The sequence below is a fragment of the Lissotriton vulgaris genome, chromosome 7, assembly GCF_964263255.1.
Source record: "Lissotriton vulgaris chromosome 7, aLisVul1.2, whole genome shotgun sequence".
In the NCBI taxonomy this organism is placed as follows: domain Eukaryota; kingdom Metazoa; phylum Chordata; class Amphibia; order Caudata; family Salamandridae; genus Lissotriton; species Lissotriton vulgaris.
Genome location: NC_141695.1, coordinates 721,524,971 through 721,539,336, shown reverse-complemented (window position 1 = coordinate 721,539,336; position 14,366 = coordinate 721,524,971). Strand labels below are relative to the sequence as shown.

At 45.8% G+C, this 14,366-nt stretch overlaps 1 protein-coding gene across 2 annotated transcripts in view; it reads right to left on the bottom strand.

Annotated features, from left to right (window-relative positions):
• The window catches only part of PRKAR1A (protein kinase cAMP-dependent type I regulatory subunit alpha), a 289,055-nt gene that overhangs the window by 84,213 nt on the left and 190,476 nt on the right, over positions 1–14,366 (bottom strand). For both annotated transcript variants that reach the window (XM_086930965.1, XM_086930964.1), the window contains one exon: positions 4,189–4,249. In XM_086930965.1, coding sequence (XP_086787091.1) covers positions 4,189–4,249 — 61 coding nt within the window. The remainder of the gene's footprint in view (positions 1–4,188; positions 4,250–14,366) is intronic.

Sequence of the window (14,366 nt, the reverse complement as noted above, 5' to 3'; positions counted from 1 at the left end):
TCTATCCCAAGCAGACACCATTAACAACTGGTTGTCCACAGCGTGTGACGAAGTGGCCCGCTCAAACGCGTTAGAACCAGGCGTATACATGACGCCAACAGATGGTTCAACGCAGAGCTTAAGGTCAAGAAACTCACTGTGCGACAGGCAGAGCACGCTTGGAGACGGGCCTACTGCCCGCGCTGAAATTGCAGTATACTTCTGTATCCAATGAATACAAAAAAGCCATTCTGTTGGCCAAGACCAACTACTTCGCCTCAAAAATCCTCTCGGCCGAAAATCAACCCAGGGAAATTTTTGCTACCGTCCACGAGTTGGCTTCCTCAGACAGAATCACCCTCAAACCCACCCCTTCCCAATACCTCTGTGACTCTCTCAATGAGTACTTCATTGAGAAAATTGTTGCCATCAAATCCAACATCTCACCGCCCTCCCCGTCCTTCACTGACCCTCAAGCCCCATTCAATCAGTTTCACCTGGATCACATTCCTTCTCTGACCAGGGAAACTTTTTTGGCCCTGATTACCAGCGTCAAGTCAGGATCCCCTTCCGACATTTGCCCGGCATACATACTAAGGGAGATCTTTTTGGCCTGTCCCTTCCCTCCTCTCACTTTTCTCAATGACTCTCTGACCCAGAGCATTGTCCCTGCCCTTCACAAATCTGCAATCATTATTCCTATTCTTAAGAAGCCTGGTGCCGACCCCACTTCCCTTCCCAATTATCGTCCCATCTCCCTTTCTTGGGTAAAGTCCTGGAAAACCACGTCACTAAAGTTCTGAGTGCTTTTATGGAGGACAGCGGCAGCTTAGCCCCCTGCCAGGCGGGCTTTCGCCCATCACACTCCACTGAAAAGGTAGTTCTTTCGGTCATGGACAAGCTCAGAGAGGGGATGGATGTCAACGCGCCCCAGGCACTGGTCCTCCTTGATCTGTCCGCCGCCTTCGACACAGTTGATCATTCCATCCTTCTTTCCCGTGTCAAGGCGGCCGGCATTGGGGGACATGCTTACCTCCTTGCTGAGTGGCCGCACACAGGCCGTCCATCTGGCCGACTTTTCCACACCCCCACGCAAGGTTCAATGTGGCGTTCCCCAAGGCTCCTCCCTTACCCCTCTTCTTTTTAATCTATACATTTTTCCTCTCATATTTGGTTTACAGCAGATGGAGGTCACGGTCTTCAATTATGCCGACGACCTACAGCTCATTTTTAACCTTTCTTCCTCCCCTGAGTCCATTCACAATTTCCAATCGGTTATGATTTTCATCAGGGACTGGATGAACTGCACCCACCTTAAATTAAATCCAGATAAAACTGAACTACTACTCACAGGTGGCAGCTCCAGTCCCTGGACCCCACTGTTTAGGCCTCCTTCCTTGGGTACCCCTCCATCACCTTCCTCCTCAGTCAAGACACTAGAGATCACTCAATAATCACCTCACTCTTCACTCCCAGATAAGTTCAGTGGTGTCATCTTGCTTTTTAGTTCTTCGCACCATTCGTAAGATCTGGTTTTTTTTCCTTTTCTGCTCTCAAATTGATCCTACTGGCTATGGTCTTGTCACGCCTCGACAACGGCAACATCTTGTACAATGGGGTCCCTGCATATGACCTTCGGCGCCTTCAAATGGTCCAAAACCAGGCGGCTCGTCTCATTTATGGCCCCCAGAAATTCCACCATGTCACTTCTTTACTTAAATCCCTGCACTGGCTCCCTATCCGAGAGCGTGCCCTATTCAAGATGGGTTGCACGACCTTCCAGGCTCGCGCTGGAATGGCTCCAGCCTTTATTAATTTGGCAATCAAAATGTATGCTCCATTAGGGAGCTGCGCTCCTCTACCCAGTTCCTTCTGACTGTACCCCGCTTCAGGAAGAAAAAATCTGGGGGCGTGAAGTTTTCCGTCCTTGCACCCACCCTCTGGAACACCCTTCCCTGCACGATTAGGTCCACTCTCTCCTATCCTGACTTCCGTAAAGTCTTGAAGACCCTACTTTTCTCACAAGCCTTTCCTTCCTAAGTATCCACCCTTTGCCCTCCTGGGTCTGCATCCATAGCACCAAGGAACCGCCTGGTAGACATGCGCTCAATAAATACTTTAACTTCAGCATGAGAATCCAAAAAGGATTTTGTTGCAAAGTCAAAGCTATCCCTTCATTTGATAGTCGTAGGAGATTTCTTAAATACATTGTATAGAAGAAAAAAAAACACAAGTAACTTACCTTCTGGAACACTTTTTCTGGAGAATACAGTATCTGCCTGCGGATTCCTCACCCTTTGAATTATCTGAATGCACTGCATCCCATGGAAACTTTTCTCCTCAGATCTCCCACGTCGACGAGGACTTCCCAATGGAAAGGCTCCGCACACGACTCTGCGTGACGTCATCGGAGCCATAAGAAGACCTCGTCGGCATGCCGACGTCAGTTCCACCCATTTTTTCCGTGCCTTCGAGCGGATGGGTGATGTTGAGACCCCACATTAAACCTGAGATACTTACGTTGCGACTTCAGGATGGGATAGTGACAATCCTGTAAATCGATCAACACCATTCAGTCTTCCTTCTCCAGCACAAGAAAAACCTGAGTCAGGGTAAACGTTTTGAATTTCTCTTGTTTGAGGTAACATTTAAAAACCCGGAGGTCGACAATCGTCCATCTTGGGTATTAGGAAGTAAAGAGAGTAGCATTGCCGACATCTTTCCTGCTCCGGAACCACCTTGACTGCACCCTTTTGCAGCACTAACAGGACCACCTGCTGGAAAAGCAGAAGGTGCTCTTCCGAGTAAAAGCCCCATCGGGAAGGTAAAGGAGGGAGGAACTCCTGGAAGGGCATACCCATTCTCTACAATGTTCAAAACCCAGAGATTTGTAGTAACAGATCTCCAGTGCTGTAGAAAATGGGAAAGGAAGAAGAGGAACAGGAGTCCAAGCCGGTTCGGAACCAGACGGCACTGGGGATGAACAATCTAGAGGAGCTTGTTCATCCACAGACTACAACGGCTTCGAAAATCTTGTTGTCGGAAGAGGCCAACTCCCTGGAGCCCAAGGCATGAGCTGTGCCTGACGAAAGGGAGGTGGCAAACTTCCCAGGGAATATGCCAAAGGACCCATGGGGACAACAGGTTCACCAGTAGGGTTTGCTGCTCTGGCTAACAAGCCAAACATTGCATTTAAAAAATGCAACGGATCCAATTCAGAAGTCAGGAAAAGCAGGATACGTCTGATCCAGTACTACGGGCCCTGGAGACGTTATGGGATGGCACTGAATTCAGCTACGGTTGCGGCAATGAAGACCCCGGAGCCAGAGGTGGAGTAGTTGACTTGGCAACGGCGGAGGCGTTGCATTTCTCGAAGCGGTGGAATCACTGCCCTCAGAGACTGTGCCGGAGTCACCCCAGTTGAATGAGGCGGATAGATCATATCGGTGCAATGAAGTCTGGGACTCTGGGATATCAACTTCACAGTCGCATCCTTTGCTAAGCAGCGCTGAGAACCATGGCGACGCTTCTTGTGTTTCTTCGAAGAGTGTGGAGTCGGCGACTTCGAGAGGGTCCTTGGCCAAGAATAATTTGGCCTCCCCCTCCTTCAGTGCTTTTGGAATAATGCATTTGCACAAAGTGCATGTCCCAACATCGTGGTCTGACGAGAGACATCATAAACATTCTTCATGGGGTCAGTGATGGACATCTAGACCCCACATTCTCTGCATGGCTTGAAACCAGATTTCCTCAGAGTAGTCATCTTCGACGGTTACAAAGTCGCGACAACAGCAACTAAGAAACTCCCAGAAATGGACAGCATGGGAAAAACCATTAAGCGGTAAAAGCGTGGAAAAAAGGGAACGGATGCCAGATTACATACGAGATCTTCTTATGGCTCCGATGAGGTCATAAGGAGTCGGGTGCGGAGCCATTCCATTAGGACGTTTCTGTGGAATGATGCGCTTTGGGGCAATTCAAAAAGGTATCCACAGAGAAATGTATCCATCCGAAATAAGATTTACTTGATAGTTAGTAGGTTAAATTTAAAGTCACAAATTGCTTATGAAAGACTGCAAGCTTATACTGCAGAAAATTATATTACAAAATGTAAAATTAAAACAGCAGAAAGTTGTCATGTTTACTTAATCTGCAGCTGCATTTTACCAAACTCCGTATCAAAAACTGCAATTCGAAATAAGAACTCACCTAATATGGACACCTTGCTTAGAAATTCCTCATACATTTTTCTCTTTCTCAGCGTGCTTCCCTGAAATAGAAAAACAACATAAAAGTTTAACACAGATAGACATGAGGAGCCTTTTCATATTAGTAATTCAGGCTTGAAATTATGACCAACAACCTTTCAGTTTCAAGGTTTCTGGTTTTAAAACAAAAAATGGAAGTACTATGGATTTTTGCTTTTCCTCATCTTTGATCTCCCTCATGGATGCCAATCCTGTTCTAAAGTAACATTTTAGGAACTTAAGAGAGATTCATAATTCACAATTCACTGTAACTAAAGGCAAGATCTAACAAGACCTGGCCAATTTTACCGACTTACTACAGACACCTTTCATCATTAAAGCATACAAAAATATGTTCCACTACACGGCTTGGCATTTTCTATGGATATCATGATGGGTATGAGCTTTAGATCACATTACATTCTGGCTTCTAATCAACAGTAGCTAATTCGTGGGTTTTAACCATATTACCAGTGGCAGGAGTGAGAAAACTAGATGTCCACCATCACCATTACTGTTCATTACTTTTATGAAATCACTTACCCAATCTAAGAGTTAATGAGCTAATATACCTCATTTTATTCCACAATTGGGAGGTGAACCTTAAATTATAGGCTGATAACTTCCTTGCTGTCTGGCATTTTGTAACAGTCAAACTATGATTCTCCTCTACAACCTAAGCAGTTTCCTCTCCTTAATAAAACACAAAGGCTCAACCCCTAGAGGGCGCTCCTCACTCCCTTTCATGGAAACTGTGGTAGGTCTGGACTACACAATTCTTAACCTATAAAAGTAAAGAAGGACCAAACACATAAGGCTGGTCCTCCTAGCAGGTAAAGAAGCGGCCAGATTTGTAACTGACGCACTACAATCCCCTCTACAACCTAAGCATCATCCTTTCACCTTTTCAAGGCACGGTCTTCCATATCATAACAACTACACACTAGAACTACTGTGCCCCCCCCCCCTACACCTTCATATCTTTTTTTATCATATATTTACATCTCCTGTTATCCTTGGTGGTGCTATGATAACTGGGAGAATCTCTCATTTGATCCATTATTAACCCCCTAATCCTGTTGCCTGTGGTATTGGAAATGGCTTAGCAGTAGTGGGACTAATATGGGACAATAACCTGTTATCCAGGTGCCCTCATATTAGTCCTGTGTAAAACATTGTTGGTCATTATTGGCAGTTTTAATTATTGCCTGAACGGAATCCTCCCCTTCAGTCATTTTTAGGTCTCGCATATGGCGACTCAGTCGCCAGCGAGACCTATTGTTACCGTCTTGCCTGCTAAGTGATACAGACCGGGGCACGCGCCGATTGGGGTCTAAGTACGCGCCCGTGAACACGCGCAAGTGCACATCTCCCTTCAGTCATCGCAAGCTCCACTTTCGTTTTTCTAATGCGCACGCGCGCTCCAAGCGTAACACGCTCGGTCTTGTTCTTTTATTGCTCTCTCCCTCTCCGTTGCACTACATATCTCCCTTGCTGTAAGAATTTGCGTATATGGCAAGTGGCCCTTCTACCATCTAGCACTGCCATACAGAACCCGTTTAACAGCCATCACTGATGCCACATAAGAAGCCTCCCACCGCCAAAACATAGCCACCATCAACAGATCACTTTCCTCTACCACGTGCCCCATCATGCAAATTGCACGTCACCACAAACCGCACACTCTCATATACATCAGACGATACACCACCTCCAGCAACAGCTCCACCAACAAACAGCGTATCCCCTTAACTGCCCTCCAATTTCCTACTCGTGCCTACTGTCGCCTTCCCCAAAAAGCTCCCCCTTACTCTTTCGTTCACACATGTTTTTCACACCTTACACCCTGGCTCTTTCTCCCTTCTCATTCCCTAGCTCAAAGTTGTATACATTAAGCTGCCTTACCTCTCCTATACCTTTTTCTCTGCTCCTTTTCGTCACCTTTGCTTTATGAGGCTCTTCCTCCCCAGAAACAACAAGGAAGCTGGCGCTGCTGCTACTGCATCAGTTCTCTACGCATGCTCGCATTTAGTATACTTTGCTGGCTGCGAGAAACGTTTCCTGTAGATCTCCGGGAAGCACCGGCGCGCGCCCCGGAAGTGTGCGCGAGCATATTCCGGAACAGGAGGGAGTCTAGGGTCCTTCCTGCTGAAGCGGCCGAGCCAAGATACACTCCAGAGGATGAATGAGGCGGCAGCGCTAGGGAGTATGAGAGGTGAGAAGGGGCAGACGGTGCTCAAAGAACGCAGGCTTGCGGGCAGAACGGTGGGGTGCATGCGAGAAGGCTCGTGTGTTTCGGGGAGGAGGAGCAGCATGAGACCACGATAACCGTGGATTAGAGGAGACTTCTAAAATCTATGTTATGTATCAATGAAGCGCTTGTTCTAGACAAATATACTTTGTAGAAAAAGTAGCATATTACGTCAATGTGGCAGAATAGTTGCCAGGCGAAATTGGTTGGAGCGGAATGGGAAAATACATTGACTACATTCCATACATTTTTACCTTGCACAGAATTGCAATTTTAATTATAGGGAACAGTGGTATAGCAAGGGTGATTAGGCCTAATCCAAGCACAGAAAATTGGAATCCTATTTTCTGGTTTAATATAAAACAAGTATTTGCAATGCAACAGGTCTCGCAGTTACACAAGTTTAAGCTATTGGAATTGCAAATGACAATGCCAGTAGCTTAAACTTGTGTAAATGTGAGACCTATTGCATTGCAATGCTTGTTCAATCTGTTGGCACAAACATGGATACCAACGCTCCTACAGCACCTGACAATACAATGGAGCAGGTAGGCTGCAAATCGTCTTGACTTCTATACCCTCCTGATATAACTAAAAATACATTGAAGATCCTAAAACACAGATTTCTCAAATCTAACCCAGAAATGCTCATTTCTGACTCTTCTGCAATAAAAAGGAGCTATAAATAAGTCCTTTTTTTCTACACTAAAAGCAGAGCCCAATGGAGAAAAGCTCTGCTCTCACAACTCTGGATCTCTACATCCAAGAAAATCCCACATGGGCTCAAACTTTCGACAGCCCCCTCACCCGCAAGCAGAGCGGAGGAACCATCTCATGCAATTACAAGATCATCCTCGTCCAATTTTCAGATCGAAACCTAGAAATGTTTAATGGAAAATTTCATATAAAAAAAATTCTACAATGATGAACGTGCCCCCTCACAAGGCTATCTTGACTCTTTAGACTTCCCTCAGGGACCCATAGTATTTCCCCATATCCCCTAGCTGCATTAAGTGCTTTACCCCCTCCCCCTCCTGGCTCCCTCATAGGATGCAATACACACAACACCAACTCTCCACCTACTTCTGAGGAACAGGAGTCCCTATCCATGAAGCACCAATCTAGGCTACCACCTCACTAAAGCACTGAACACAGATATACATCCAAGGAAATAACCATACCATCTCAACTATCCCCTTAATGGCTAAACACAACCTCATGGATACTTCAAATACACTCAAGGCACTCCCTCTGGCACAAACTATGCCACCCACGATGCCAGATTACCCACTTTCGAATAAGATCACACAACATAAGACACCAGCGCAACTACCTGACCAACTCATCAGCTCCCCACGTCCCATCCTCATGCCCCATCCCATAGACACCTCAATCTCCACCCTGCAGGTTCTACCAGGACTCTAGCACAACTGTTTCGAACACTCCCCTTCTCTAGCTCTTTGGACCCAAACCTCAATTTCTTGTTCACACACCTTATTAGAATTTATTTATTTAAAAAATGTATAAAGTGCAGCATATACCCGTGGGTGTCTTGGCGCTATGACTTAGCTAACGATCTCTGATTAAGCAAGTGTCTACCTTAGGAAATGTTGTCCTGAACGGTTATTGGTCAAATAACCAGGTTTTTACCAGTTTCCTGAATTGGAGTAACGAGGGTGCCGATTTTATTTCCTTTGGAAGCATGTTCCAAAGTTTGGCTGCGGAATTGATGAAGCATCTGTCGCCCCATTTAACCGTCCTGGTACGTGGCACAACCAGTAGATGTCTCTGTTCAGATCGAAGAGATCTTTTCGGAAGGTAGTGGCAAAGTTTCTGTTTGAGAAACGCTGGGCCATGACCCTTGAGAGCTTTATAGGTGAGACACAAGGTCTTGAATCTGATGCGATTTCTCACCGTTAACCAGTGGTAGTTCCTTATTGCTTGCTTGGTGGACTGACATCTGGGAATGCCAGATAGTAGCCTTGCGGCAGCATTTTGAATAAGCTGCAGTTTGGCCACCACCCGTGCCTGAGCATTTACAAATAGTCCGTTGCAATAATCAAGTGATGAGAGTACTAAGGAGCTCACCACTGTTTTCCTTGTACTCTCAGGAAGATAGGGCAGGATTTTTCTGATGATCTTAAGCTTGTAAAAGGCAGATGACGCTACCTGATTGGCATGGCTGGCGAAATTGAGATTGTCGTCAAAAATAATTCCCAGATTCCTGACCTTATGCACAGGTTCTGGGGGGGCTCCAAGTGGAGTCGGCCACCATGTGGTGGACCACTGTGGCGATAGTTTTCCAAAGATCATTACCTCCGTTTTATCTGAATTGAGACGCAAGCAGTTCTCAGCCATCCATTCCTTGATGGCCACCATGCCTTCCTGGAAGCTGGCGGCTACTTCCTCACCATCATTCTTAATTGCGATCACCAATTGGGTGTCGTCGGCGGATGAGGTAAGGCTCATCCGGTAGTTCTTGATTACCCTAGCTAAGTCCGACACATAGATGTTAAAAAGTGTCGGACTTAGGGATGAGCCTTGCGGAACGCCACATGGGAGGGCGAGCTCGGTAGATTGAAATTCGGCCAAGGTCACTGCTTGCGTTCTGTTCGACAGAAACGAAGCCAGAAGCTCCTTGGCCGTTGAGCGAATGCCCATTTCTTCGACACGGTCAATCAGGATAGCATGATTGACCGTGTCGAAGGCCGCCGAGAGATCCAGCAGGACCAGTATCGCTGTTCCTCCTTGGTCCCTGATGGTTCTAATGTCATCGGCAGCCTTTATAAGAGCGGTCTCAGTTCCATGTAGTTTGCGAAACCCGAACTGGGACTCGTCCAGGAGGTTGTTCTGTTCGATGTACTCAGCTAGTTGGCTGTTCATAGCTTTCTCCACTATTTTGGCTAGGAAAGGCAAGCTGGCGATAGGTCTATAGTTTTTGAGGATTGTTTTATCTAGACCACTCTTTTTGAGGAGGGGTTAAGTAGTGTGTTTCGAATCCGAACTGGGCAAAATTTCACAGGATTTACAACTACTTAAGGCAGCCGTACAAAATCTAATCAGAATCCCCTCAGAAATGGCAAACATATGGAACTATTAAACTCCTGTGATGAATAGCCACAATCAGGCTCTAGATACTAAACATCGGTCTAGACCACAATCACGCACCACACCACACTTCAACCCTCTCAGCATCTACCTACCTAACTTGGGGAACGATACCCTACCCAAACGCCCACACTCTACCTTTAAGTCTCAAAGATCCTCTCTCCGATGGAGACATTCACACACTCCTCCTCTCATATGATTCAACAGATTCTAATTACAGAGCAGATTAGGACCAAATAACAATAATTCTTACAAACCCACACAGACAACCCAGGCGCAAATCACAGAACCATAAACAAGGCAAACCTTCATCAAGTGCCCATCGCTCAGATAACTGCAGAGGACACGAAACCACACCTGAAATGCATGCTACTCATTTGCAGATCCGCAGTTAAACATGCGGCGGACATCTTCGGACACAACCTGGACCTATTACTCCTTACCGAAACCTGACTAAATGACTCCTCCACAACTACCCTGGACTTACTTGTTTCAGCCATCCACAAAATCATAAGATTAGATAGACCCAGCAGACCAGGAGGAGGTATTGCTTGCATACACCGAAACAACCTCTCAGTAGAACAGTCACACAATATTGCCCTATCCTCATGTAAATACTTATGCATTGATGTTCTGAAGAACAGTACAGTGTGAAACTGCACACATCTACCACCCACCAGGAGATAACACCACATTTATAGAACAGATAACGGAAACTCCCTACCAATGCAGGAGAACACAGCCCCCAGATCTACCTCTATGATTTCAACCTCCACTGGAATGACCGAAATGACCCAGCACTCAACAGCCTAAATCCTTCCTAGCTGACCTTGACTCAATTCTACGACAGTCCCACCCACAATATGGGGGTGACCTTGAACCTTATTACCAATAGTAAAAACATCCAACTGGAATCCATCATCCCTTGTGACTGGACAGATCACCACTGCATCACATTCCTCATCACAGAATCCATGAGGACAATAAAGACTCAGCTTAAGAAACTCAAATACTGGAAAAGAAGCATGCAAAGTACCAACCTGGGCAACCTGTCATCCCTCAGCAAAATCTGGCCACCTCCATTTGATATTACAGATGTCCATGACCTGACAACACACTACATCAACTCAATGCTGAACATTCTAGACTCAATAGCATCCTTACAACTAAAAAGAACGCCCACCAAAAAATTCAAACCCTGGTTCAATGACAGACTAAATGCAGATTGATACAAGCTCAGACTAGCTGAACAATTGTGGAGATTCTCACCCTCCCTTCAACATCTCAACCACTTGAGATCATTGAGGACACTTGCAAGCATTTCAGAAATTCTAAAGCAAATCTCTTTGGAACCCAACAAGATAATGGAAGAAATCGGCCCAAAAATTGTTTGAACTTATCAAGGTACACTCCAATGGGCAACGCAACCCTGGCGGCGGCGTTGGTAGGCCAAGGCTGCAATGTGGGATGAGGGCTGTGCGTCTTGTAACTTTACGAGCGGTGCCCTCGAACCACGGTGCAAGCAGCAGCGTAGATTTTATCAGGGATAGTCGTCATCGGGGGTACCAAGGCGTCGTTCGCAGTGCGAAGTGCGGTGCCAACAGTTCGCAGTGCGAACATCGGCTCAATGGAGGCGTCGGTGAGACCAGGGTCACGGAGTGGCACTGCTGCGGTGCCCTCTGCGGTGCCTTCAGGACACTGAGTCGGCAGCGGCATCGTAGACTGCATCAGGTTGCTTTTTCTTCTGTTGCAGCACAATACACACAGTCCGCAGTGGTGAGGGCAGAAGACCTTGAAGTCTTTGCTGTTCCTGAGACTTCTTGAACAGGGAGCAAGCTCTACCTCAGGCCCTTAGAGAAACTCACAAAAGTAGATTGCAGAAAGTTCAGTCCAGTCATTTCACTGCCCAAGACAGAAACAGCCACTGCAGGCCAACACAGCAAAATGGTAGTTCCTCCTTACAGCTTCTCCAGCTCTTCTTCTTGGCAGTCTTCTTGATCCAAAAGAGTTCTAAAGTTCAGGTCTCTGGGCCCCCATAATTATATCCCCAAATCCTTTGATCTCTTAGGCAGAGTGTCTGTACCCAGCCAGAATCAGTTGTGACTTCTCTAGTGTGACTTCCTGGTAGGAGGTGATAACGGCGTGGTCAGAGGCAGACCAGGCCCTTTGAGGTGCAAGGAAATCTCCTCCCCCTTCCCCAATTGCAGCTCAGGTCTATCCAGCCCTTTCCTGACACACCTAGACTATCTGGAGCCACTCCTGCTCCCCAACCTTCTGTCATCCAAAACAGACAGGCAATCCACATTCCAGCAGAGGCACACAGGATGACTGAGCAAGAAAATACCAACTTTCTAAAAGTGGTATTTTCAAACACAGAATGTAAAAATAACCTTCACTAAAAGATGCATCTTTAGATTCTGAGTACTGTAAAGTTCCTAGGGCAACTTCAAAACATGTTTAAAAATGCATCATGATATTTTAATTAAGGGAAGAGATCATCACTCCTAATTAGAAAAGTACAAAAATGTAGTTTATTTAAATATTTTCATTAATGATGTTATGATATTTTAGACCGAGAAAGGAACAACAAACTGCAAACATTCCACATTCATCCAATCATACAAATCGCATAGATATAAGGCTTGCTTTCATATGTTCTGTACATTTGATGTGCACAGACCATGATAGAATATCTATATGATAACATGATTGTATTAATTTATAAATTGAAAACAATCCGCCTGATTCATCATGCTCCCGTTTTGCGAGGCCCTAATAGCGATTTATAGCGAATCGCTATTAAGGACTCGCAAAACGGGATTCATGTAGGAATATGCAATAAAAATGCGATTCCTTACAATTCCTTATTTGCGATTAGCTAATTGCTAATCGCAAATAAGGAATAACTCGCCATTCATTCCTATGGGCCAAAAGGCCCATAGGAATGAATGGGGAGTATTCCTTATTTGCGATTAGCAATTAGCTAATCGCAAATAAGATTGCGATTTGAGGGGTGCCAGGGGTGTCCACAGGACACCCTGTAGCACCCCTCAAATGAAATTTCACACAGGTGTTGCACACACACAAGTACAAAGGACATGTGTGTGCGCAACATGCAACTTAGAAAAATGCTTTTAAAAGCATTTTTCTAAGTTTTTGCTATTTACCGAGAGGTCTGACCTCTCGGTAAATAGCGGCCCGAAATTGCGAATTAGCAATTTAAAAATGGTTGATGAATTGCATTTAAGGAATCTCAAATAGAGATTCCTTAAATGTAATTCCTCGCAAATATGCGAATTAGCAATTACCGATTTTTGCATTTGGGATGATGAATCCCAAATGCAAAAATAGCGCTCGCAAAGGGCCAGATTCTCAGAATCTGACCCTTTGCGAGCCGATTTCAGCTTGATGAATCAGGCTGAAAGTTTGCATCAAACAAGGTTATGGCAATATTAATCTACGCATATTTCAGCAGAGAGATGCCTTCGTCAGGTAAGCCACTTCCTAAATTGTTTCTCTGTAAATGTAAATAACAACAACAAGAGCGAAAGTCTCTTCTATTGAAAAGGGCAAATAGCCATGATCGATATATATATGTATGAGATGCGTTACTTACCTGTAACAGCAGTTATCCAGTATTGGTGTCTTTCATAGATTCACATGCCTGAATCATTCCCCGTAGACATACATAGAGAGAAAGGGTCTAAGGGCCTCCCCTTAGTAGCCTTTTCTTGTCCTTATGTAAAAAGGACCAAACTCTCACAGTCAGCCAATCAGTTCAGACCTCCCTCTAGAACCTTCCTGGGAGGAGCCTCAGTCCCTCAGATTTTCGTACGCACCCAGCTAGGTTGGCGCAATATAGTCCGAGAGGGAAGTGAGTCCTTCCAGGGGAGGCGGGAGGGTTGCATGTGAATCTATGAAAGACACCAATACTGGATAACTGCTGTTACAGGTAAGTAACGCATTTCTTATCCAGTATTAGGGGTGTCTTTCATAGATTCACATGCCTGAATCAGAATAGCTAGCAATCATAGTAGCACATTTGTAAAGTAGAGTTGCTCTGCCGTCATGGTAGATAATGCATATAATATCATACAACAAGGAGACAGCATAGATAGAACATCATCAGAGCAAGAATGTGCATACCTGGAAGGCGGGATGTAGGAAGGCTCACCTTACTGAAAGAGATGGCGAAGCACCGCCTGGCCCACTGCCGCATCCTTCTGGAGTTCGATATCCAGGCAGTAGTGTCTGGAGAAAGTATGCGGTGACTTCCAGGTCGCCGCTCTGCAGATGTCCAGGATCAGCACTCCAGCGAACAGTGCTGCTGACGTGGACATCGCCCAGGTTGAATGAGCCATAACACGATCATTCAAAGGCCGGCCGGCCTTGTCGTGGCAGAATGAAATCGCAGAGGAGATCCATCTGGAGATGCTTTGCTTCGTGAGGGGCAGGCCCATTCGTGGTCTGCTGTATGCCACGAACAGTTGTGAGGATTTCCTGAGAGCCTTAGTCTTGTCCAGGTAGAACTTTAGGCATCTCATAAGGTCCAAAGAATGCAGCGACCTTTCCGCTGCTGTTGAAGGGTTGGCAAAGAAGGACCTAAGGACTATTGGTTCATTGAGATGAAAGTCCGAAGGTACTTTTGGAATGAACTTAGGGTTTGGTCGCAGTATCACCCTGTCATGTCTGAATTGCATATATGGTTCCTGAATGGACAAGCCTTGCAGCTCGCTAACCCTTCTGGCCGATGTTAGAGCGAGCAAGAGCGCTGTCTTCCA